Source organism: Ascaphus truei, chromosome 5 (assembly GCF_040206685.1).
Source record: "Ascaphus truei isolate aAscTru1 chromosome 5, aAscTru1.hap1, whole genome shotgun sequence".
Taxonomy (NCBI): domain Eukaryota; kingdom Metazoa; phylum Chordata; class Amphibia; order Anura; family Ascaphidae; genus Ascaphus; species Ascaphus truei.
Genome location: NC_134487.1, coordinates 138815819 through 138843675, shown reverse-complemented (window position 1 = coordinate 138843675; position 27857 = coordinate 138815819). Strand labels below are relative to the sequence as shown.

General features: G+C 43.0%; 1 protein-coding gene across 1 annotated transcript in view; it reads left to right on the top strand.

Annotated features, from left to right (window-relative positions):
• The first annotated feature begins 5684 nt into the window (after window positions 1-5684).
• Window positions 5685-27857, top strand: part of AFAP1L1 (actin filament associated protein 1 like 1) — a 68549-nt gene continuing 46376 nt past the window's right edge. Inside the window, exon 1 of the mRNA XM_075600962.1 lies at window positions 5685-6300. Within this exon, the coding sequence (XP_075457077.1) occupies window positions 6285-6300 (16 nt within the window). The 5' untranslated portion in view covers window positions 5685-6284. The remainder of the gene's footprint in view (window positions 6301-27857) is intronic.

The window sequence follows — 27857 nt, the reverse complement described above, 5'->3', positions numbered from 1 at the left end:
TAGAAGAGCAGGTGAGGGAGAACTAGAGCCATGGTAATCTGTGGTCTGGATTTTCCATCCAGCTGCCTGAGTTAATGGGAAGCTGTGGAACGGATCATTTGTAACTATTCCTGCACTTTCTGCTCTAAAATGGGGCAGAAAGCTGCCTAACATCTTTGGACTATGTCACAATATATATATATATATATATATATATATATATATATATATATATATATATATATATATATATATAAACCATAATACTGAGTTAAGTTATGGTGAGTAAGAGAAGTGACAAAAACCCTCCACAGGAAAGCAAATATGCAAATATAACTGTATGCTCATCTGCATGTCTTAGGCAGGTCTGCAACCCCGCCTTTCCCCATTATCACCCAGCATACAGCACTTCCACTGCAGCAAGGGATTCTGGGAAATTACATGCAAATGAGCACACAGTGTCACTTTTTGCCTCAATAACCATTTTTAACATGGTTCCCTATAGGCTTAAGCTTGCTGCATGGTCACAGCTTTGAGCACAGCCAGGGTTTTGCATGTCATTTCCCAGAATCCCTTGCTGCAGTGGAAGTGCTGTATGCTGGGTGATAATGGGGAAAGGCGGGGTTGCAGACCTGCCTAAGACATGCAGATGAGCATACAGTTATATTTGCATATTTGCTTTCCTGTGGAGGGTTTTTGTCACTTTTCTTACTCACCATAACTTAACTCAGTATTATGGTTTAGCCTATCCCATAGCCTCTCTTGCATTCCCAGTAAAATCAACCCCACACTGATGAGACCCATCAAGGTCGAAACGGCTGTCTGTGGGTGGTTTTCTGGGTATGCACCTTAACCCTGGCTGTGCTCAAAGCTGTGACCATGCAGCAAGCTTAAGCCTATAGGGAACCATGTTAAAAATGGTTATTGAGGCAAAAAGTGACACTGTGTGCTCATTTGCATGTCATTTCCCAGAATCCCTTGCTGCAGTGGAAGTGCTGTATGCTGGGTGATAATGGGGAAAGGCGGGTTTGCAGACCTGCCTAAGACATGCAGATGAGCATACAGTTATATTTGCATATATATATATATATATACTATGTTTGTGCATATATGTGTGTTTTTGTCAGTTACCGTTTTATCTTGAGATGCGATAAAAAAGAAAACACTAATGAGCCAAAATAAACACTGTTTAAAGGGAATAAAATTCCTCCCGCTGAGATTATGAAAGAGCGGTGTTTCAAAGAAATATTATATTTCAGCACAATGTAGTCTGATGTAATATAGCTCTTTCCTGCTGTGGGGGTTATGTGGGATTTTTACAAAATATCAAAAATATTCGTGGAAAAGCACCAGAGGGGGATAAGGAATATGCTTAATGACAATAAGCATGTAAGAAATGACTAGGTCACTTAAACATGCAGCCTCACATAGTCCAACAATATTTTTCTTTCACTGCCTTTATTTCATCTTTTTCACCCTGACATATATTATTTTAAAAAAAAGTTACCACCAATGTGATTTCCCAGAAACTGCTTTGTTGCTCAACCCTAAACACTGACTCTGAAATCAATACAGTATTGTTATCTCGATCACGCCCCTGCAAATCAGTATATATTGTATATTCTTATGTTCTGTCTGTGATATTTGTATGTGTTGCTCAAGCATTGACGCCTAGCCTTGCAAAGCAAACTAATGATATATTTATATACTATGGAACAAGCATTACAAATTCTACAGAGCATATGGTCTGGAATGGTATATCTTCTAATTAAGACAGCATGCGAGGTGGGGACGCCTTATGAAAAAGAATCAGTACTGTTTTTGAAAGCAGGTCAAGTCCTTTAGATGCAGGGACAGAACAAAATACACATTTTAAACAATCTATTCTTTATTTAAGATGCCAGCCAATATTGACTAATTGGTGCTATGCCATAAAACACCTTCTGGCACCAGAATGACACCCTGCAGTCTGTTCATGTGAATCATTTGGATGAGATGTAAGATGCCTTTTGGCACTGGAAGATGTATTCTGGCATAGCGCTGCTTAGTAAATATGGGCCATAACGGAGTCTCTTTATAAAGATGTATATTTTGTCTCTATTTAAAACATTACACATCCCTTATTTTTGCAGCAGTGTCAAACTTAAGAAACGCGCTAAACACGTTTTTATATTTCATTATCAGTGGCTCTGAGAAGGTAACTCCAATCCTGGTGAATTCTCTACACTAAATTTGATACAGGCTGTGATTGCTTTTGAAGGACCAACATGAGAGGTCTTCATACAGTAGTTGAACGTGTAGTGTCCAGAGCTTTTGAAACCTCACAGTACAAAGGTAGCCCATCATGCAACATACATGTATCTCCACTCCTCCCGAACCAATAAGGCTTCCAGAACGTTGAATCACGTCATTGAAGAATGACGCTTAATACATGGAGACATTTCACAGCCCATGCCCCAGCTATTGATCTCCTTAGATCCTCTTCATCTGGCGAACCCCTGCAAACTAATGTGAGCATTGTAGGACACATCCCCTTATGTAGACCTTGAAAAGGAGACACGAAAATATGGAAAGGAAATGGTTCTGTCCAAAACAGTTTCTAGACTTTAACAAGAGTATGGAACGCTTGCATTAAAAAGCTTCACTGGTTACACGTGCTTGTCTCTGCATAGAGCTAGACGTGTCTCTTGCAGCTCTGACCAGCAGTGAAGGGGTTACAGCCTGGCAGGCTGACCCCCAGGATATGTGGATTCCTCAGTCTGTGGGTGAACAAAGTGCCATTATCAACCCCAAGAACACATGGGTATGTCAGCCAATCAAACTGCTCGGTGGGATGACTTCCCTTAACTTCACAGCAGTTTTACGCCTCACTCTACATACAGTATTAATTCTTCCCCCAGATTTTATCCTGCCCCCTGCTGCCCACACTCCTTCCATACATCCTGCCATCCCACACTCCTCCTGCCATCTCCATGCTGATAAATAATTCACCATTTGGATGGCAGAGAGGCTTCAATAGCCTAGTAAGTTTACAAGGCTGTGTCATCATTTACCAGGCATCTGCTTTGCTTGTGCAGTATTACTGTAATTCCTAATGGAGATGCACTGTTGGAATTCAACTGTTATTGTGTCTGTGGCATGTTCAGAAGGGTAAGTGTAGCTGATTGACACAAATGAAACAAGTAGAGGTATTTTAAATATATACAATATATTGTTTTTCAATTTGAATGCTTCCATATTAACAAAATGCCCTGGATAACTATCTATTTTGTGATAAGACTGTTGTGTATACGGATAACTTGTTGATACACACTTTTCCCGCTTTGTTAATGATGGCCGCATAATTGAATTAGAGAGATACTGGAAAAGAACACTCATTTCTGGATGCGTAGAATAAAATTGAACCCGAAGAAAATAGAAGCATATTCATTTTTACATCATTAAAAAATCGCTATGATTAAATCTTTTGAAAAAAGGCGGATTATATTGATATGCTAAAACAAAATGCCTCTTTAAAAGGACAATCAAGGCTTCTCAAAGCTCACATGTAAGAACACTCCATTGCAAGCATGTCAATAACACAGTTCATGGGATAACCTTTGTGTGCAAAGGCCTTAGCAGTAGAGATGGGCACATTTTGGGGGGCGGATTTGGATCGGCCGGTTCCTTTTGTCCAAGGATTTCAGCGGCTCAATGTCAAAAAGGGTTGATTCGCGCTTGGCGGATTTTTTGTTATTATTACTAATACACTCCGTGGGTTTCGCAACCGTGGACGGATTTGTGGGATCCAATCCGTGGATTCAGCAATAAGTTGGCAGATTCTTAGGAATCCGCCAGCGGATTGCTGAATCCTAGATTGGATTCTACAAATCTGTCCCCAGGTTGTATCCAGTGGGGGGTTTTGATGAATCCGCGCGGGTTGAAACCGCCCAAATCCGTTTGCAGATTTAAAACCGCTAAACAGATTTTGGGGGTAACATCAGCGAAAATCCGGGATACGGATTTCGGTGGATTCGCCCACATATACTTAGCAATGCAAAAGGGCTAACTGCTCAACTAGTACTCAGAGAGTAACTACACAGCCAGTACTCAGAGAGTAACTTCTCGACCAGCTCAGAGAGTAACTGCTCTACTAGTGCTCAGAGTAAATTTTCAACCAGTGCTCAGAGAGTAACTTCTCAACAAGTGCTCAGAGTAAAACTTCTGAACCAATGCTCAGAGAGTAACTACTGAACCAGTGCTCAGAGAGTAACTTCTCAACAAGTGCTCAGAGTAAAACTTCTGAACCAATGCTCAGAGAGTAACTACTGAACCAGTGCTCAGAGAGTAACTTCTCAACAAGTGCTCAGAGTAAAACTTCTGAGCCAATGCTCAGAGAGTAACTACTGAACCAGTGCTCAGAGAGTAACTTCTCAACAAGTGCTCAGAGTAAAACTTCTGAACCAATGCTCAGAGAGTAACTACTGAACCAGTGCTCAGAGAGTAACTGCTCAACCAGTACTCTGAGAGTAACTACTGAACAAGTACTCAGAGTAACTACTGAACCAGTATTCAGAGAGTAACTACTGAACTAGTACTCAGAGTAACGTCTTAACCAGCGCTCAAAGAGTAACTTCACAACCAGTGCTCAGAGACTAACTGCTCGCTCAACCAGTGCTCAGAGAGTAACTGCTCAACCAGTCTTTAGAGAGTAACCACTGAACCAGTACTCAGAGAGTAACTTCTCAACCAGCACTCAGAGACTAACCAGTGCTTAAAACTGTCCATTTGACAGTGAAAGGGTTAAAACATCTAAAGACTACAATTAGGCATGTTGTTAAAATGTGTGCTGCCTCTCACTGACAGACAATGACGGAAGTAAAGTTGGTAAAACAGTAGTGGTACCGTGCATCAATCCTGGAGATCAGGACCCTCCTGAAACACCATTCTTAAATAATTCATGGTTTATATTTGCTACCACAACAGAAAAAGAGAACTTATAAAACGCTGGATCTTTCAGAATCCTAAAACGGATGCTTGAAAAAAAAGTTAGTGTGTGCCAAAGTGTAGCACTCTTTAGTGAATAAGGGCCTAAGGGAGATGGAGTGGTTCAGTGGCAAATTCACAGATTCATTTGAATGGGGGTAAAAGTGTGCTAACGCGTAGCACCCTTTTGTGGATCTTGCCCATAGTGGGTGATCCTGCTCTGTATCCCAGTGTCCACTTTATGAAGTCTCTGGAAAGTCACTGTGCCTCCCTGTGCCTCAGGCACCAAACATTAAACTGTAAGCTAAGTACCCAGAAGTAATGTTATGTACAGTCCTGGTATAATGCGCAGTGCTACGCAAGAACAAATATTATTATCCATCCACAAAGTCTCTCTCCAAAAGAACTCCTGTTTCATGGGGAATAGTTAACTCTTTCGCTGCCGGAGGTGCCTGGGCTGCAACATGTAGAACGGTGTTGCGGGTAGCACTGGCAGCGAAAGAGTTAAGTGGTGTATCTACTGAACAACAAGCTATGCAATTTTTAGCCAGCTGCTGGGGCATGCACACCTGTCCTTTTAATACTAACTGCTACAAGAGGTGTATTTTTGGAAAGCATGCTCCCAGCTCCCAAAGGGAGATTATGTGAGAGGCTTTCTGAGAGTGGAAAGTTTTTTTGGTTTCCAAAGAGGGGCGAGGCAGAACACTCCTCAGTTACAGACCCTCCCTGGAAAAGCTTGTCAGCAATGTGTGGGGCTTGTGAGTATGAGGGAGGGTGGGGGTGAGGAGGCACTAAGACCCCGTGGCCTCTGAAGAAGTTACAGGGGCGGAGGTACAGGGACACAGGAAAAGCTGTGGAAGTTGCTGCTAAGTATTGCCTCCTTGTCAAGGAAGGGGAGAGGGGAGGATCACACACAGATTAGTCACCTCACCTAAGCCACACTGCTCAGGTCCAGAGAGATCCCTGGCTAACAGCACTGCTGAGATTAGGACAGCAGATAGCAAAGCAATAGGGAGAGTTGAACTGCGGCTCAGCTGCAGGACATGGCTCTCTGGTCAGTCTGATGAGATAGAGAGCTGATAGAGGGAGGATAGCTGGGGTTGGTGCCACAGAGAGCTGATAAAGGAGGCGGCCGCACAGCTCAGAGCTGGAGTTAGTGGGAGTTAGCTGGACAGTTACTCTGGATACCTCCAGGTAGACAAGACCTATGGTCATTGCACAGTAGGGAGTAACAAAGAGCGTGGGTCCGGTCACATAGGGTTCTATTAGACCCAGCTGTGCGGGTGCTGCCCGGTGCATGTGCTGGCTGCACATCTGGGCATGCAGCTCTGAGCAGGGAAATGGAGAGAATAAAAGGTAAGTCCCCACTTGTTCCTTCCTCTGCACTTACTTGCTTTTCTTCTATACCTCGGCGAGCTGGGATGCTGTATGCACTTTGCTTTTAGCTACAGCAGACCTCTATAGTATGATAGTATTGACAAACGAGAATATTAATAGGTGTGCCTCAGGTAACAGTAGCAGTGTTACAGTATAATAGTGGAAATTGTCGTGTAAAAAAAATAACAGCTCACAATCTAATTTAGACATATATTTGACTGTGGCTTTTTTAAAGTCAATGGTTACTACTAAACCTGAACTTTTTTTTCTTTCTTTAACTTCTCTCTCCTTGCAATACCTATTCTGCTTTCTGTGTGGGTGAGTCATGTAGCTTCTTTTTAATTATTCATTTGCCAGACAATCACAGTAACTCCCCTTTTAATCCTTCCAGTTCTCATATTACTACCATGACAGCCCTGAGCTTTTTCAGGTGTCCCACAAAAATACAAAGCATTAGACATTTGAGCCATTGCTGTATAGATGATCTGCAGGCTGATAACCCACCGTCTGCAGTGCTCCTTCACTATAAAACACAGCATGAACAGGATACTGTGCATGCAGAGCTGTGCTGGATTGAGTCACTTTACTGATTTTTCTGTAGAAATCTCAAATCTGTTAATAAACTGTACACCGGATAAGTTATGGTGTTAAAAAAAATGACAAAAACCCTCCACTGTACAGTGTACAGCAAATAAAACTACCACTTGTGAGCACATACACATCTCATAAACTGTCAAATAAAATCAATGGGCTTTTGCCTTCAAGGGCTTAACAATTTATCTCAGTTTTCTGGCAGACTGGTCATTTCCTACTGATTTTCAATTATTTTTTGTAAGAGTTAGGATGATGTTTCACTACGGTAAAAATGTGTAGGTTAAACTTCATGGACATATGTCTTTTTTCAACCTCATCTTCTATGTAACTATGTAATGGTACAATTACCTTGAAGAAGAAACCAATGAGGTTACAAAAAGTCTGTACACTTATTTTATCTATGAAGCATCCTAATGTTTGTCTCCTAAAATGTATCAGAAGGCTGAGTCCCCACTGGCGCTGAGCGCGCTCATGCTTGGAGAGCGCTCCAAGCATGCGCGCCGGGTGTCCTGCTTATACGCGCGCGAGTGGGGGAGGGGGGGGCATTGCGGGTAGTTGAGCGCGCAGGTACGTATAGTTTTTTTGTTTACCCGAGCGCGGGTGAGCGTGTGTGCCCGTGCACGAGCGCCGCACGCACCCCGTGAGCGGGGACTTACATATATATATATATGTAAGTAACCGCCACAACCGCCGCCCGCTCAGCGCCAGCGGGGACTCAGCCTAACCTACAACAAATCTTGGTTAAAAACGTAATGCCTATCTATGTAGAATCATTTTACACAGATTTTGACAATTTGAAATGAATCACCTATTGTGTTCTAATTTGTAATGGGGTTCGTTCCTGAGTTTTCCAGATAACCAAAAGTCCCTCTGTGAATACTCATGTGTCACAGCCTCTGAGATTGAAGAGTTGATTCACAGCTTTTATTCTCTTGCTTTGAACCTAAAAACAGCAATTAGTAGCACTATACCTGGCCCTATGTGCTTTGTGTAAGAATCCGTGATAACGCCATTCTAAATTGCAAGTCCAGACCACAGCATGCTGCAGACTCATCTGCCCTCAGGGCTGCTGGAACTATACCTGAGTGCAGGGGAACCTTAGGGCCACACAGTCATGGGAATTGGGGGTGGTCTCGAGAGCTAAGCTGAGGGCCTGTCTCTGGACTGACTCACACACGGCTTAACAGGCAAACCAGTTTTGTATTGTGTTTCTTGCTGATGGCCGTGGCCCATGTTGCATAATAGCATCCATGAAAAACCTCTGCAAGTCAATTGAACGCTTTACCATTTGCCAAAGCAGGGAACTAGGCACCACACGTTCAAATCCATTGGCTTGCAGCAACCCCATATTCAAATCCAAGGGGTGCTACTCCTGGCACTACTACAAAAGAACGTGTTCAGCAGGAATTGGGCACTACTGCACCCACACACTCTGCTTTAAGCCCCCAATTCTTTCTGAACATGTTCTCTTGTAATAGTGCCAGGAGTGACTATATCTATGGCTCTGGGGTGTGTTAGAAGTGCACATTGCCAAAGTACATTGCTACCTACTTGAGCTGCTATTCAAATTTGGCCAGGTTTATGGCACTTCTAAATTAACTATCTTGCTGCTGAAAGGAACGCAAGGCAATGGTTTGAAGACCCTTCACTCAGAAGAGTTAAACACTCTCCTTCTAAGAAAGGCTTCATACTCACAAACAGCTGTCACCCTATCACCGTGTCAGCTAGTGATCTGTGTTGTACAATGGAGCGTTGTTGAGAGCAGAAGAAACATACTGCATTGAAATGAATATATATTGAGCTCTGATGGAGGCTGTTGAAATCCAGTAGATCTACATCTCCATTGAATATGAACTAAAAAAAGCAGATCAGCCAGTGTTTCTATCCCCATCATCCCCTCATCTGTAAACTTCAGCATATAGTATATTTGTGAGAAACTAATCTTCAGGACTAGTCTTAGGCTGAGTCCAGGGGTGCTGAGGCCCCCTGATGCTTGTCAGTGAGCCCCTGCAGCCGCAATGAGAGCGATTTTAGCAGGGGCTCGCGCACACGTCCGCAGGCGTGCGGAGACGCAGCTGTTAATTTTTTTTTCGTTTGAGCGCTCACGGGAGCGCAGGGCCGGTCACGTGAGCAGTTCGCCCAATGAGAGCGAACCAGCTCGTGACGTAACTGGCACGCCCCCGGACGGCGTGGGAACTAAGTCCAGGAAAAGCACCCGCTTTCCCTCAGCCTCAGTGCGCCTCAGCGCGCCTCCGCACGGCTGCAGTCACCATGGACTCAGCCTTAGTCTCTCCAGAATTAGTCTTAGCCCTGGAGATGGGATACTATTATTATTCAGAGATTAACATTATTCAAAGATGTTGTACATCTGCTTTCAAGGTCACATCAATCTTCACATCTCCTTGGTCAATACAATTGACATAGGTCATGTACAACAAACCAGAGTATATAAATTACTTTTAATTTGGTCATTATAAAGATATCACATAGCTCCAAAGAATCCACCTTAAGAGCCAGCAATAGAATGCAGTTCTGCAAGCAGTGCACGTGCTTTTAGGAGCCAGGCAGTTAAAAGAACACCTTGTTATTCCATCACATCTCCGCATGAGGGTAATGTGAGAAGAAGCTGAGCATCTTATTGCAACATGTATGAACATTTTATAGCTAATCAGGAGTGGGATGAAAGATGGCTGTGTATCTTGAAGTGATAGTGTAGCAATGACAAATAGCTGTGTATCCTAAAGTTAGAAATGGTCACTTTTTCACCTACCTGTACATTCGAATACACTGCGAATGTGATGTTTCTTGACAGTGGTGGATTTTCGCGGCTTGGGTTTAAAAAGTGACTCCTATTAACATATTTCCCAGGTATCTCGGGTGTGGTCCTTTTTTGAGCACAGGTTTCTCTCCATGTGTTGGGACGCTAATAAAATGGGACTGTAATAAAACAGAACTCTCTCTCTCTCCCCCGCCACTTCCCCCATCACTCCCTATATTTTAAGGCCTGGAACCTCTTGGGGAATCGTGTGTATAAACATTCTAAATCGAACGACTTCACTTTCCCAGAAAGGGACGGCTAAGGAAAAACGATGGCGGTTTTAGGAGCAATGGTCCGAAATTTTTACTGTCCAAACCGCTTGCGAATAGATTTCCCATCTCTTCCTAAAGTACACCAGTTTATCTGTTGTTGTTGGTTGTATAATAATGAGTAGATACCTGGCTCCCCCTTGTATACAGCTCAGGGAGAGCTGGGCTATTCCCAGCTGGGATATTCCCACCTTCCCCACCTCCGCCCCGGTATTTGATTCTACAGGATAGCAGCATTTCCTCTTTTCATACCCTGTCTCCCCCTCCCTAAGCTACTGTAATCTTGGCTCCGGCACAGGATGCTGCCTGCACAGGAAACTTCTGAGCTGAAATCTCTGACCTTGAAGCTGCACCTGATCTATCCCCCAACACACAGCAGGGGAAGGGAAGGGCAGTTACTAGCCACAGGAACAGCAACCACAATGAATTTGGGTGGCAGGCTTACGTCATAGCAGTGCACCGGGCTGGATGGCAAGGTAGATATGGAGCAATCACTCAGCTATGAAATGCTTCCTCTGCATGTTTTATTGACATACACAGTACATACTGTTTTTATTAATGGCTCAAATGCAAGTGAGGAGAGAATGCTGCAGAAACCCCCCAAACCGAGCTGATTAGGGCTAGGTTTCAATGCAGTTTTTAGAAAATCACAATGGTGTGGTAAGATAAAAAAAAAAAAGGGAAAGCAAACCCAATGTCGGAATACATGGTAATAACAAGCGGAATTTATTAGTTTTTATCCTACTCTACATTTCCTTTAACTCACCTGTCTGCTGGATTATATTTGTTCTTTTTCTATTGTCTATAAATTAATAACAGCAATCCCAAACAGTATCCCACAAAGGGTTAATAGTAATGTGTGGGGTGTGGTTCAAGCTGAGGGCTCAGTGTAGCCAGGACCATCTCTAATAAGGACTGAGGGCTGAGCTAAAAAAGCACCTTTCCCAGCTGAACTCTGGCTCAAGTTGGACTTTGCTAACACCATGAAAACATTCTACGGTAGTGAGTGAGTTTAGTGACAGTCAGAACAACATCAGAAGTGTTCTGGAAAGCAGTGAGCTACTTTAAAGCCCCAGTCTCATTTTGTACTAGTACATAGAGCAATATTATTGTATTCTTGGTCTCCATTTTGAAATGTCATTTATCTTCTTTATTTAGGCAGAATTGTTCAAAGAAACAATACTATCTACTTGTTTCTATTCTATAGTCGTGCTATTTCTAGATACAAGAACCCCCAGATACTTAACGTTTTAGTTGCAGGTGTTTTAGCTCCGATAAGTTAAATCAATAGCAGCCAAATCCCATGGATGCTGTAAGGCCTATAGAAAGCCACAATTGCTGACATCCTGGCTTCCTATTGGATGGCTGCAGACGCCATCTTTGAAACTCTAGGAAGTAAATGGGCAACATTTGCATGGTTCAGCTCAAAAGGACCCACTGGTTCTAATTCCATCAACAAATGTAAATGCTAAATGGGTGAGGTTGCCCCTAGAAAAGTATTATGTATTGTATATTTTGTGGAGTTTATTGTTGTTGGAGTTAGGCCTTTGAGACTTAATATGAAAACATAACACCATATGAACCATGAAACAAGGTGTTACATACAGTAACTCCATATTTACCTTTCTTTGAAATCCATTGCGTTGTTAAATTGCACCACTCCCCCTAAAATGAATACAAACCAGACTTACAAAATGAATTCACTTTATTTTCCCTGCCCTCCTATATTTTAGATGTAAAGGGTTTTTCATTAAACTGTGATAGTGCCAACTGGGCACCATTGTAGTTTAATGACCAATCTTCTATAATGTCTGTTCCCAGCAAAGACATCAAACAGACTGTTCTACATTTACAGAGTGTAAGCAATTTGGGCTACATATTGACTGCGCCTTAAAGAGCTACATGATAAGATGTTTAACCTTGTCAGCACTATATGAAAGTAAATGAGCATAGTATGAGGTATGTTTTCTAACATGTTTTGTTAGTGCAGAGGGAAGCGTTGTATAAAGCGGCAACATCTCCACTGTAGCTGGCAGGCGTTTCCATTGCATTGCTTACTATGTGATCTCTCTGCCGGCTGAATCCACAATGGCACAATTATTGGCCTCCAACCCTCCCCCAGGTGTTCTTGAGGCTGGGTAAATGTCCCAGTCTATGGTTGATGTTTAGCAGCCAGCCTGTGTTTACACTGAACACGCTGTGACTGTATAAGGAGAAGAGGAGCCTCTTGAACTGAGCACCAGCCTGTGGCCTCCCTCGTGTCTCTGTTATTGCTTGCTTATAGGGGGCACTCCTAGTTTACATAGCACTTTGCAAAGTATGACACGGGCCTGAACTGGTCTAGTTTCATGTTTCAGTCATTTCTGGTTAACCCTTGGTCAATGAGGGCCCCCTGAAACTTGACAATTGTACTTCTATAGCATTCATGCACCCACTTCAGGGTGTAGCTGCATAATTATTCAGCTTATGCTCGAGAGGAAGGAACACTAGTATTAGTGTTGGCATTAGTGTATAGATCTGTACGTGAAAAATATAGTAATTATTTGTTTCAAATGTTAATGTTGTTCTTATATTATTATTAATCTATACATTATACCTGAGTGGCCTCTTTTCGGCTACCTGTGAAATAAAGTCCTCACTGCACCTTTTTGTGGCTGTGATCTACAGTACAGTGCAGTTACTAGAGCAGGGGTGCTCAACTCCAGTCCTCAAGGATATCCCTGCTTCAGCACAAGTGGCTCAATCAGTCCCTGCTTCAGCACAATCAGAGGCTCAGTCTTTGACTGATTGAGTCACCTGTGCTAAAGATTGGATATCCTGAAAACCTGATCTCTTGGGGGGTCTGTGGACTGGAGTTGAGCCCCCCCCCCCCCCCCTGTACTAGAGAAGGGACAGATCCAAAGGGAGCTTGTGATTTGTCCTGGATCACGGAGGGCGGAGGCGGGATGTGCAAGTGTGTAAACCCTAATGAAAACTTTGTGTCTTGCACTTGTATTACAGGTCAGCGCCCAGATCATAACATTTTTGCGGTTTTGAAATGTTAGCGAGGCATTTTTGGAAGATGAATGACCACGCAGTTATGCAGCCCGTAGGCGCTGAAGACTAATATAAGCAGCTAAGCTTTATTCCTAATATAATGAATTAAGTAGCAATATAATATAATGATGAATCACAGAGTAATATAAACCGGACGGGCTATAAGAATGGGCATGCAATCATTCCTGGCAGATCACACATATCAGCATTTATCTGGCCTGTGAGAGAGAGGAAAGAGGAAGGGATTTAATCAGCCTAGGGATGCGATTTTGAGTAAGCCATAGCTGATTTATTGTAACCAATGCAGGAGAAGAGTCCCACTCCTTGCAAATACCCACCTCACATTCTATATTTAGAGCCATAAGTGTGTGTATAACATAAAAATATATGCAGGCACATACTGTGGTGGTAAATTTAGCAGCTGTTGGATTATCATTCTCAGTGTAAGTGATGCAACTTTAAATGGGCCAATCACAAACATGAAAGCAATATTCAGCGCAGGCCTGTCCCCCATCTCATAAATTGCACCTAGAAGCTCCGCAACCTGAGCGATTCCATTATTACATCTCTGTGAAGTGGTTTCTAGAGGACAGGTGTTGCAGAGGAAGAAGGTGGGATCCTCCTTTCCTTTGAAGCTGTTCACTTCTCCCCTGTTGAGGGGGGGTGGGGGGGAAAGGCATTACGGGTCATCAAGAAATATAAACCCATGGGATGAGACTGGGTCCTGAGCTCCAAGACTTTTTCCAATTTCATGGGTATCGGATCCTGACGTGTCCCCACTGTTACAATGTCACAGCAATTATCTTTACCAGTAGAAGGTAACTCATCTGCTGCCCCTCACTGTGACCTCTGAGGCTGTGTAGTGTTATTTAAGTACATAGAATATCTAAGGGTTTTCAGCAAGACATTGGTGATTGTAGTGTAGAACCGTGAGAAGGTGCCTCCTACGTGGTCAAAGCCCAATGGTGCTGTTTGGGTGCCAAGTACTATACTTTTTATTTTATTTGTTAAACACAAACTTCAATTTATTTAATGTGGTCTATTTTAAAAGGGGTCTCTACTTTCCTGTTTAATATATATATATTTTAAATTGTCCCATTAGTGCTTTGTTACATAGTTTAAAGTAGCTATACTCTCCAGCAATCACAGTAGATCCCCTTTGTGTAATACAGCATTAGCCTATGACTTTAATAATGCAAGCAATGCATTGTGGGCCCGTTGGCAATGAAAGGATTATAATCCACTTTATTGTAATATGCATATACCCCCCACTGTAGGGTGCTGCAGTAGATGTTGGGCTTTACAAATAAACAATAATCATAATACTATACATAGAAAAATCAGCTAAAGCACAAAGTGGATTGTGCTATAAAGTGAGGTTTTGATTTAAATACTCCTTTTTTCTATTTGATTTGTCCCTAGCAGGGGAGCTTGAAGTTACATACGCCCTTTTTTATCAGTTACCTTACGTCACAAGGTATTGGGATTTGAGGAAAGGTACGTTATCAAAAGTGCCCCTACTTTTCTTGTATGAAAGTTGGTAACCTTAATATAGGGCCCTACAAAACCGAACTTTCCATGCATCACCACTGCCTTCCACGAGGAATTTCCAATGCAAGGATGCACCAACATCTGCACTACAAATATACATAGCAATATTTTAATAATGATATTTTTTTTACATTGTGTTGACGGGATAGACAGCTATGTTCTTTATAGGCACAGGTCTCTGCATGAAGAACTAGCCATCTAAAGCTTGGTTCCTGAGATACAGGAAGGGAAAGCCCCTTGCCCAAGGTCACAAAATGCTTACATTTGGTCGCATATTGTGTTTCCTTACTTCAAAGACATGGCTTTTACGAGTAGATCCTTGTCTCCTCCCGTTTGTCTATAATGATTGAGCATAGAAAAAATGGGGGGAATAAACACTTCGGTGTGGACAAGTCTACATGTGTGGTCAACACGAGCCAAAAAAACGAAATGAAGACAGGATTCTTCAAAAGAGATGCAAGGCAGACCTGGACTCGCAATAATCATTCGCAGTGACTTCCATTTGTTTAAGGAACCGTGGAGAATGCAACGGTTCAGGTCCCACACGCACACGGACATCACTTGATGAAAGCTCTGTGTAGGACCGGACACGTTGAATTCTCCACTGTTCCTTAAATAGATGGAAGTCACTGCAAATGATTATTGTGAGTAGAGCTCTGCCTTGTATCTCTTTTGAGGAATCCTGCCTTCTATAACGATTTAAGCAATAGGACATGTTTTGATATGCAAGCGCTGTCTTGAAGCGTAATGTATTTGGAAATATCCGAGAACGGATGTAACCCCTGTGTTTCTGACAGGATTAAAAAGAACAGTTCATAGCAGTTCTGTCATTTCAGTTTGGGATAGAAGATCCTAATTCAAGATCAAGAGCTAAGTGTATCTGGGCCTATGCAGTTGAAACAAAATAATTGACTAAGTCGATCTGTTGCAGAGATTAGGTTGACCCCTGCACAGCTGTTTTGCACTGTGGTGTGGGCCCCTGAAGCAGTGTTGAGGTTAGCAAACTTTTTCCTGGTCTCACTGTTTGTAATACCCCCCTTCCCTTCTCTGTCTCTCCCCTGGGTCTTGCTCAGACTGACCGGTAATGCAGTGACATCACAGCGTTTCCTTCCTCGGGAGAGAGAGCATTTCCCTTTAATCCCAGTTGAAGGCCAAGAGCTGTCCTTGGTGTGTGTGTGTGTGTGTGTGTGTGTGTGTGTGTGTGTGTGTGTGTGTGTGTGTGTGTGTGTGTGTGTGTGTGTGTGTGTGTGTGTGTGTGTGTGTGTGTGTGTGTGTGTGTGTGTGTGTGTGCGCGTGTGTCTATTGATGTTACTGGTGTATGTTTATCTGTTCCTATGTTTGTGTATGTGTTTATGTATTTATGAGGGACGACATTTTTCATGAACTAAAGAGGAGCACATATGCTAAACAGATACAAGTTGGGTTAGTTCTACTTATGAAACATTTACTTACTATGTATTCGGACATACATCTTGGCAACAACCAACTATGAAATCCCCATTCCCAGGGAAATCACAGAGTTCGTAATATTTGGCTACTTTGACTCTTTTTGCAAAATAAACATGTATTATCACTTTATTAAACATTTAGATATAAGGGAACCATATCACCACAAGTATCTTTAATATTTTAGCTTCATAAAACAGTTGCAACACAGCAAGAATGGAGCAAATACAGATACAGCATCCATTATCCGATCATCTACCTGGGTGAATCATGCACTATACCACGTGGTGGTCCCAGATGATCCTCTGCAGACTACAGTGGCCCATCGGATTAACACAGCAAGGGGTCCCTGCTGTGTTAATCCTGCCGGGGTCAACCTGTCTGTAAGAGACGCGCAGTAAGAGATAGGCTGAATCAGTCACTCTAACTGCGCTCCTCTAACAGGCAATCGCAGGGGTTTTATTTAAAAACTTACACTACAGTGCTGTAGCAGGGGGTCACCAGAGCTGAACCGCATTGATTTCAGGTCCGGGACCCCTACTTCCCGAGGTGCAGGCCCCGTTATGGGGTGCCGGTATCCCCATGTTAAAATCCTGTGGTTCACATTGAAGGAGATACCGGCACCCCATTACGGGGAAAGGGAAAAGCAATGGGATTTTTTGTTTTGTAAATGAGGTGGTGTAGGACATGTGCGCAGAGGGTAACGCACGAGACGTTTTTAGGTGAAAATAAGCGTAGGCTTTATTAGTCAGCAACGTTAAACAGAAAACAGCTTCATATCAGCGAAACAAAACTAGAGCGGAAAATAATAACCAGGCCTAACCCCATGCAGGGGACTGACTAACATTCAGCAGTCCCTCTCTGAGGGCTGGAAGGCTAGACCTTTAACCAACCTTTTGACACAAGGCCCAAAGAGAGGTACCTTAAGGCTAAGGCCCCGGTAACTCAGCTGCAACGCGCGCCCGCGAGATTGGCGGCGCGTGCAGCCGATTACCTGGTCTGCAGGGAGCTGCAGGAAGAGAGACCGGGGGGGGCGTGGCGGAGGAGTGACGGGGGCGCAGCCATGACATAACCCGGCAGGTTCGCCCTCATTGGCTGAACCGCCGGGGGGCGTGCCGTATCGCTCGACGCGAGTCCTGCTCTCAATTCTATTGAGAGTAGGAGAAGCTCTCGCCTCAGTGCTGCGGCCCCCCCTCGCAGCGGGCCCGGCGCCATTGTGGCGGACGCTGTAGTAGGCTGCGGGGTCAAGCACTAAGAGTGTGCTCTGCACGTCAGTCCAGTGTCTGTGGTGGTGTCTGTGGGGTGCTCCCTCTAGCAGGTTCCAGGGACTGGTGTTGCCTGGAACAGACTTTCTCTCGTCCCCTAGGATCTCTCTGGCAGCACAGACTCTCCCTGTGCTAGAGAGTCTCCCTGCAGTAAATTCTGCAAGCTTTTTAAAGGAGTTAACGAGCCAGCTAAGCTTGTTAATTAGGCAGTTTCCTCTAACTTAACCTGCCCAGTGCTGGGCTCAAGCTCTCCACACTGGATTTCCTGCAAAACTACTTCAACAGGGAAGGTACCCTGTTACAGATGCCATTCAGCCCTAGCATTGCAGCTCGGATTCTTTGAAGAAACAGACCTCCCTGTCACAAAGTGTGTTGTTACTAGAAAGTACAGCGTGGCACGTTCTTTTTATTTACAAACGGAGAATACCGCTACTTTTATATTTACACACAATCTGGTCAATGGCGTCCTTTCAAATGCATGGAGCTGATCTGTTTCCCAACACGGGAAAGATAGCTTCACAGCATATTTAATATGTACATGGACAGTTTGGGCCATCTGGAAAACTTGGCAAATACATGGTGGGCTGGTGGGTCCATGGGGCGACCGGAGGAGGGAGCTGCGGAGTCCCCGGATTGGCACAGGACCAGAGCAGCACCGAGGAGACCTCCTCACCCCAAGCAGGTAAGATTGTTTGGGGTGGGGGGGTTGTGTGTAAAGTGTAAGGGGGCTTGATAGTGGTTACAGAGGCCACCGCACTCTTCCCAACAACAATGAAACTGATTGCCAAGGGAGAACTCGGAGCTTATGGAAGTTTGTCTCACCGGAACGGCATCTCCTCCTTCATCGTTGCGTTGTCATGGTGACCCGACGTCACATGTCGAAGCGTTGCCATGACAATGTGATGTCACGTCGTGATGCGTCACCGAGATATCACATGGCGAGGCATCGCCATGGCAACACAACGTCACATGACGCCGCTATGTCATGATGCCTCGTCGTTGGAGGACAGTCGGCACGACAATATCGCCCTGACCGATCCCTGTCTCAAATCCGCCCTGCCTCTGTATCAAGGCAATTTGAACAGGTTTTCTTTGCGTGACTGTCAGTCCAACAAGGTACTTTGTGCCAATATTGCCTCCTGTCCATCGAGTGTCAAGGAGTTAGGGAGGAGTTGTATAAATCACATATAATGATGAAATGTATCCAATTGTGTGTCACATGAGACACTCCCTTTCTCTTTTTTTTTTTACCATCTATAAAGTGTAAATCTTTTTTTTTTTTAAATACATTCTAACGAGGTGGGCCTCTGCAAAAAATGGCCCCAATGTTTAATACATTATGATTTTTTTTAATTTAAAGTATAAAGTATTTAAAGTTAAACTACCCTCTTAAACCACTCCAATCAATGCTCTCTCTCTCTCTCTCTCTCTCTCTCTCTCTCTCTCTCTCTCTCTCTCTCTCTCTCTCTCTCTCTCTCTCTCTCTCTCTCTCTCTCTCTCTCTCTCTCTCTCTCTGTTTCACTCTCTCTCTTTTAATAGGCTGCGCTCGCAATTTTCCGTGCCATATTTAGTTGAAGTGATGTGATAGTATAAGCAAATGGGTCTCTCTCTGTCCTTTAGGATTATTTTTGGCATCTTGTGGTGTCTTGTCATCTTTTTTCCAGAGGACAAACTCCCTCTTTAGCTCTTGTGAGTACAGAAGCTAATACTTTCTTCTTGACCCTCAAATATAAACGTTTCCAGAAACTTCAGGTCAAAATCGTCCAGGGTCTAAACTAAGACTAATGGAAATCACAGGCACAGAAGTTGTACATTCCTGCAGGTACAAATGTGCCTCTTATTTTGTAATCCTTCAGCCACTACTTCCTTTAGAAGCAAATTCCATATCCTGATTACTCTTCAGGCTAAATAAAGAGAAATGTTATTTCCAATCAGAGCCTTTCCTCAATCAGTTTTGTGTCAGATCCTCCTGTTGGTTTATTTGCGTTCTGCATTCTGTGTGATGTGTGCGTGTGTGTCTGTGTCTCCGTGCGAGAGTCTGTTTGTGAGAGAGGAAGCATTAGATTCCCACTGTTTACGGGTAAGAAATTAACTTTGCACTGCTCCTCGTGTTCCCCTGGGCTCTGTCGCTGCCCAGGACTGCTTTAGGACAGCAGCAAAAAAAAGTGTAAATGGGCACTGTCTCCTGCAGCTCTACCTGGGGTTTGTAAAGCCGCAGGGAAGACTTTCCAGAGATCCAGTGAAAGAGCCAGTGGCAAAGCCAAGTTTACACTTTCAGTGCTCACCCTTCGCTTTCTGAAATGCAAGGTTTACAGTGGTGAGAAAAAGTTTGTGAACCCCTTAGGATTTTCACATATTTCAACCCTAAAATGTTATTAGTCCTAATCTAAGTCCTAATAATAGATACAGATAACCTGACCAAACAAATGAGACAAAAACATGATACTTTTTCAACATTTATTTATCCACAAAAGATTCAAGATTCAATATCCATGTGTGAAAAAGTATGTGAACCTTTAGATTCAGTACCTATGGCACCCCCTTGAGCAGCAATGACTTCAACTAAGCATTTCCTGTAACTGCAGGTCAGTCTCACATCGGTGTTGTAGAATTTGGGCCCATTCCTCCTTACAGAACTACTTCAACTCAGTGACCTTGAGGGCTTCCTTGCATGGACAGCTCTCTTCAGGTCCTGCCACAACATTACAATGGGGTTTAGGTCAGCACTTTGCTAAATTTTGTCTACTGCAGCCATTCTTTTGTAGATCTGCTTGTATATTTAGGATCATTGTCTTGCTGCATGACCCACTTTTGCGTCGGCTTCAGCTCACGGACAGATGGCCTGACAGTCTTCTCTAGAATCTTCTGTTAACAATTCACATACATGGTTGTGTCAATGATGGCATGCCATCCAGGTCCAGTGCAGCAAAGCAGCCCCAAACCATCACACTCCCACCACCATGCTTAACGGTTGGGATGAGGTTCTCTTGTTTGAACGCAGTGTTTGGCTATCGCCAAACATAATGTTTCTCATTGAGGCTAAAAAGTTCTACCTTTGACATTAAACATTGTTCCAGAAGACTCGTGGATCATCTATGTGCTCTTTGACGCACTTCGGACGGGCAGCAATGTTCTTTTTAGAGAGCAATGGTTTCCTCGAGGCTAACCTTCCATGAACACCATTCTTGTTCAGCCTTTTTCTAATAGTTGAATCATGAACACTCACATTAGCCAATATGAGAGTAGCTTGCAAATCCTTAGATGTTGCTCTGGGGTTCTTTGTGACTTCCTGGATGATTTGCCACTTTGTTCTTGGGGAGATTTTGGTAGGACGACCGCTCCTGGGTAGAGTGACTTTGGTCTTGAACTTTCTCTTTCTCCATTTGTAGACTATCTTTCCGACAGTGGTTTGGTGGAGCCCGAAATCATTAGGCTGAGTCCATGGTAACTGCAGCCGTGCGAGGCGCGCTGAGGCTGAGGGAAAGCGGGTGCTTTCCCTGACCTTAGCCCCTGCTAAAGCCGCTCTCATTGCGGCTGCAGGAGCTCACTGACAAGCATCAGCGCGCCTCAGCATGGGTCAGCGCTTAGGCGCTGACCCTGGACTCAGCCTTAGAAATGGTTTCTGAGACTGATGAGCATCAATAACTGATTTTCTGAGGTCCTCAGTAATTTCTTTTGATTATGGCATGACACGTTTCAACACACCTGTATGCTGAAGACCAAACTCACAATGTTTCTGATCTTTATATAGTTTGGTGTCTCCCAAATGCACACCTGAAGCTCTACCTAATTATTCAAAACACCTGATTCTAATTATCCCTTTTAATTAAGCTGATAAAACACAGGGGTTCAGTTACTTTTGCACATACCCTGACTCTTAATTACTCATTGTTTGTCCAATTCATATATCATTTTGTTTCAAAAGACATGGAATTGGTTACTATAAATCATAATGGATATTTAAGAAAAGAAGGTTTTAATTCAAGAAGGTTAGCATGGAAAAATGATGGAATTTCCGTAATTACCATTGGGGTTCACAAAAAAATTCTAGCAACTGTATATCTAGTGTACTGCAATTAAGATTTTTTTCACTGTTTTTTTTTTGTCAAATTGGTGTTTATTTAATACATTTTAAATATTTTTACATATGCAACAAAATCTGTTTTTTTTCAGTGTTTAAATAATATATAACAATACAAAATAGCAAAACAACAGCATAGCTCTAGGTTTAGGTTTTTTCATTTTTTCACCCACATCAAATAGCATTGGATCAACTGTGAGCATTATACTATTTATTTCAAGATTCTATGATAAGAATGACATTTCACCTGAATATATAACATTTCAAGTATGTCTTGAGCTCCATGACAAAGATATCACACAGCGTCAATAATTACAGTTGTAAAATTGATTAGCATTCAGATCTTCTTTATAAACCACGAACACCAGGCAGCCTGGTGGGGGAGGATCTAAGGCTAGGTCCCTGCTGCCTGCTGCAGTGCCCGCTATGGCCCTGCTGCCTGGTGTTGTCCCTGTTGTCCCTGCTGCCTGCTGCAGGGACAAGAACCGCCCCTGAATCGGGCTTGGCCCGCTAACTACCTTGCCCGCCACGTTGTGCGAACAGATTTCCCCGAAGACAGGAAATCTGTGCTCACATCTCGTGATGGAGCACTGGCCACGCCCCCCGGCGGTTTAGCCAATGAGGCCTTGTGGCTGTGTCCCCTGCCACGCTCCCTTCGTCTTTCCCCCTGCAGCTCACCACCGACCGGGGATCTCATTTGCACGTGCCGCCAGCCTCCATGCGCATACGCAGCACTGACACCGGGGCCGCAGCTTTAGGTAGTGCATGACTCTGTTAAATTGGGACAGTTGGTCAGGTAACTGTTCTTTGATGTCAATAATAAAAAGGGGAAAAAATGCACTTCAAGGTACAGGTTAACCATACTAGTTTGGCAAATGCATATCAGTGCTGGGTATTACGATTACATAAAAGGGCAGAATGGCTTTGTAGGTGATCATGCGCAGGTAACGACAGGATACACGCCTTTCGAAAAGTAAATGTAGGCTTTTATTCAACCAAAGTTCAGTGACAAAAAAATAATGCTTTTCCTCAGCCAAAGTCCAGGAAGAAAGCACAGCTTTAGCAAGCACACGTCTATATACACAGGATGTAACAGGAACACAGTTAAACCTAGTGTCTATCTGCAAACCAGGAACAGCAACTGTGAGTTGTATGCTGCCTGTCAGTCCTACTTGTTGGCTGCCCCAACAGTCCTAGAGTTTGATAACAGGGTTGACCTTGCTATAAGCATATATTAAATTGTACAAAGTGAGTCTACAGAAGGTGAATGGAATAGTACATACACAGTTAGCTCATGTGATATGTGAGAATCATTGTGATGCTTCTCATCTTTTCTATGCTGTACTTTCTTCTGACTTGATTGTAAGCTCCTCGGGGCAGGGACTCCTCTTCCTTAATGTTATGTTTGTCTAAAGCACTTATTCCCATGATCTGTTATTTATATTATCTGTTATTTATTCGATTACCACATGTATTACTACTGTGAAGCGCTATGTACATTAATGGCGCTATATAAATAAAGACATACAATACAATACTTGAGACATGCAAAGGATTCTGGGTGCTGCTGGGAACTGTGTGTGAGTGTGGCTGTGAAGATAGGCTGAGTGCGGGGGCCGGTGGTATTGGTCCCAGGATGATAAGAATCTGGGGCTGCTCTGTAGATGAGGTTGGGTGTCACACTGAGTGCCCTTCTCTCAACCACAGACATGAAATAAAGCTGTCCCCAAGAGAAAAAATAGCCTGATCCTCAGGGCCAGAAACAATCTCCCTTATGTCTTCAGGAGCAATGTCCCTTATCAGTGCCGAAGGCGAATGAGTAGGAACTGAGTACTCTATTAATCCTCACCTCTTTCACAGCATTAACCCCCCTCTTTTCCTTAGCGCAGAATAATACTGTACTCACTGCTTCCTTGTATATTTCACTATTTATTTTTAGTTGGCCCTTTAGATCTGCGTGCTTGACAAGCTGATAAAGCCACACACATAACATAACTTCCTAACAAAAACTACATTGAAGGTACAGTCCCTGCTGTCCCATTTGCAATATAAAGCTCTTCATTTGATATATTTTTTTATTTGTTAACCAGCCAGCAAGAAAGTTATTTTGTATCAGAGGGCAATGACGAGTGCATAAAACAAAAGTGTAGGGTCGCTGTAGCATTGAAAAGGTTGTTTGGCCGGGAGAGGATGGAACCTCTGTCCGCTCCCAGGCAGAAGAACCAAACTGAAGAAAGGCTCAACTAATAATAGAACAACTAAATACAAAATAAAAATAAAGGAAGGCTAGTTACAAAAAGAAAAGCAATCTGAACCATTAAATAAAAGCCCCACAGTCATTGAAAATTCATTTTCCAATTTTTTTTTTAATTTTTTTTTACTTTTGGCATATTTAGAAAATATGCTGAATTTCAACCTAATCCGTTCTCTATGAGTTATGAGCTACTGAAAAGCTTGTGTTGACATGAAGTGCTTTTGAACAGTAATGTGGTCCATGGCTGGACTTTTCTAATCTGGTAAGAAGATACAGAAACACAGCATGTCTGCTGTCGGATGAAAGGAATGAGATAGAACAGCTGTGGAGAAATCCCCTACCTTTTTGACCTCTGAGATAAATGGAGAAATGGCGGTACAGTGTTTGAGAAAATGGATTGTGGTGCTCCTCCACTTTATTTGTAAGCACAGCTAGGAGATAATGCCTACTGTACCTGTGAATAGGTTTTGTTATGATGTGCAACCTGCTGGAAGTGTAGGCTGGCAGGATCATAGCCTGTGTGCTTTACAGTTTGTAACTTCCTGATTATTGCAGTGCCGTCATACCTATAGGAAAATAGAAACATGAAAAAGAGTGCAACAATAGGGCATTATCCCTGATGGTTTTCACTTTGCATTGCTTGAGTTGCAATAAATATGTTTATCCTTGATAGAAACCAAAATCTGGACCCTATGATCACAATAAAAAACACTTGAACAAACAAGGTTGAGAAACCCCAACTTTTCATGTTGGTTATATCTTTTTTTTAATGTCGGCGTGTAAAATTGAATATCTACTCCAGTGATTCCCAACCAGGGTTCAGTGGAACCCTGGGGCTCCTTGAAACAGTCTCAGGGGTTCCTCCTACGGACGACAGACCCTCCCCCCCTTGGGGGTGGCGGTTTTTGGTATGTATTTTGTACGGTGGATTGCGTGAGAGTGGGGTAATTGACGGAAGGTAGGGGCGAGTGAGAGAAGGGAGTGAGTGAGGAAAAGAAGGAGTAAGAGTGAGACGCAAGGGATAAATACATGCGAGGTGGGAGGGGAAGAGTTAGTGAGATGGATGGGACAGAAATACATGCGAGGCAGAAGGGGGGAGAGTTAGTGAGATGGATGGGAGAGAAATACATGGGTAGATGGTGGGAAATAGAGGTGGCTCGTGAGGTGTGAAATGTTGTGACTGACCCCTGTCGAACCTATAATGTGTCAACCAGATAGGGGTTCCCCGAGATTTTTTGAAATACTTCAAGGGTTCCTCCAAACAAAAAAGGTTGGAAATCACTGATCTACTCACTAGAAGTAGCTAGGACATGCGCTTGGTAAAGGGATGGTCTCGGTGTGTTTGTGGATCCCTGGCTGGCGTATTCCTTGTGCCACGGACGTGCTGTATCAGCTGCTCAGCGTCACCTCTACGGTCCGATCACCGCCGACTGGCTTCTCTGAGTGATGTCACCGGTCACAGCTGAGGGATCCCCGAGGCCACATATATGTATGACGGCGCTGCAATAATCATTGAGGATTTTCCAACAGCAGAGCTGATTTTCAAGGACACCCACCTGAACGGGTTTGATTTCATAGATCAATTGTGTGATTTTATTAACTGTCCAAGCGCATAAAAGCACATTTTCTCCAAGTTTCTAACTCTGATTTCCTAAGAAAATCAGCAATTGTATTAATTGTATAGTGTATATATAATATACGTGCACACCACAATCATTAACTGAACATTAACGCACAAGTTTAACTACCACTCCACACTAATTATCACCTCATTTATATTATTGTGGGTAAAAATGACAATCGGTTTAAAGCAGCAAAATCTTATGTATTTTTTTTTTTTAAATAAATCAGTTCTGTAGTATTAGATAATATTAAAAAAATGTAATTTGTTTCTTAATGACATTTTTAATGAGTTATAATATACTGGGCATCCTTTGATTTCTATCGCAGGTTTTAACAAACTTCCCCAGCAGTGCAAAATATTTGCAACATTTTCCTGTCTGTGGTAATTTTGTTGCCAATAATCCCAGCAGTTGGAGCTGTGAACTGTAGATAATGTTACCTTAGTAATATAAGAATACATTGTAGCTGCTGAGTTACACTGACTGAATGATTGATTGAAACTGAAAGGCAGCTAATTAGTGAACTCTGGGAAGCAGGATCTTTGCTGATCGATTACGGGAGAATGAATCAATCAGCAGCTTAGATAATTTGTTTTCAATAAAGATAATCAACGGCTGCATATATTAAAACATTTTTTTACATATTTTAAGTCCCGCTAGGGTTGCTTCGTTAATGTACTGAAACAGGCTCTGACACCTTTTTGAGCTCTGCCCTTTGGCAACAAAGTATTACAAACGGATCTGTTGCTGTGTTCCAAACAGCAGACTGTCTATTACTCAAAGTTCTAACAATAATGTGTTTCACTTAGTGATATAATGTTACATATCAGCTGCAGCATTTGACAAACTGCAGCACAAAGTTAGAAGGCGGCCATTTCTTTAGGCACACAATCAGGATTTTTACAGATTTATAACAGGAGCACCAAACGATTGCCTGCTTAGGTAAGAATGTCGAATTATACATCGTCACATGCTTTACATATACAAATAAGAAAAATAAATAAGGGACTGTAGTATTGCTACTTTAACATCAACACCACACATTCCCCCATTGTATTTGCATTATACCAATAACAACAAGTGTGCTTCTTTATAAACTTCAGAGAGGGAGATATAAGACCATTTTCTGTTCGGCTCGCAAGTAAAGTGTTAATCTGCCAACCGATTGCATTGTATTAGGATATTAATTGTAGCTGTGTCTGAGGACCACAATATCTGCATTTAGCATCTTCACTGCTGATGAAAGCAGCGTATTGTGCTAATATGCTTTCTTTGACAATCGAGCTCCATGTAATGCTGGTACCCGGACACAGCACAGACTGCCTGTACTTTCGCTGGCAAAATGAGTGTGAGCTTTTCAAGCCAAAGTCTGTAAATTGTTCAACATTGTGAGTTGTATGTTGTGAGAACACCACATTAGACCATTGCCACATCATGCGTATTTTCTCCAGTGGTGATGGGGAGCTAATGGGGGGGGGGGAGGGGGGGAAGCGATGTAAGCAGTTGACCTGCTAATTTAAATAATGCCCAAACTGACTGACACAAGAATACCAGCATGAGCTCAGAGGGCTACAATGTGCCTGTGTATGGGGCTGAAGGATGCGCATCCTTTTCAGAGAAAGACTGGAGCTTTTGTTCTGGGCATAACCCCTTTTCACTGCCTCATCGCCTATTTCTATCATTATTTTGGATACACAGCATCTCCTTACAAGTGTTCACAATCAATGTCTGCAAGTGGCATGTTATCCTTTTGATTTCAACTGAAGTCTGTGACCCTAAATGTCCTCACTGATTGCGATTGGGGTATCCAGCCCCCTGGACGCTCTTGCAGCAAATCCCACGAGGGGAACGTTCGGGATCCAGGTTTCTGGGGGTGCTCTTTTATTCCCAGATAGAGATCTTGATTGCGAATCGGCTTCTTCCGTGAGAATCGGGGTTAATTTTGGGTTTCCTGTATGTGAGAGATCAATGAGAGTAGCGTTAATTTGAACTTTGTTCTTTCAAGTAGGAAACCCTGGGTTTCAGGGTCACTGCCATTTCCATGTGATGTTGTGCAAGGCGCTCTCTCCAAAACCCAGTTGCCAAAATATAAGTGATGAGTTTTCCATGGCAGAGTACCCAGAGTACACAGACAGCGCTATTGAAACACTGTCTATGATTAATAGGTAACGTATGGCCGCTAAAGTGGGAGGCCCCACAGCTGACAAATATATATTTTATTCTCCTTTGCTGAAGTTAACACAATCAAGATGTTAAACTGGGTGGTGCATGGGGCTTAGATTGTAAGCTCTCCGGGGCAGGGATTTCCTTTCCTATTGTCTGATCTTATTTGTTGCATTATTTGTACTATAATTCCCTGTACTGTGCTGTCTCTCTTGTAAAGCGCTAAGTACAGCAGTGGGCACTATATAAAGACATACATACATACATACATACATACATACATACATACATACATACATACATGTGTTTTAAAATGTGGCCTATGAAATGGTGAGTTGTAATTTACATAGTAGAGTCATTTTGTCCATGTATCACTGTCATGAAAGTTGGTCTCAGTATGTCCAGCTCTACACTGGCCCTCTTGAAAATCATTTTTC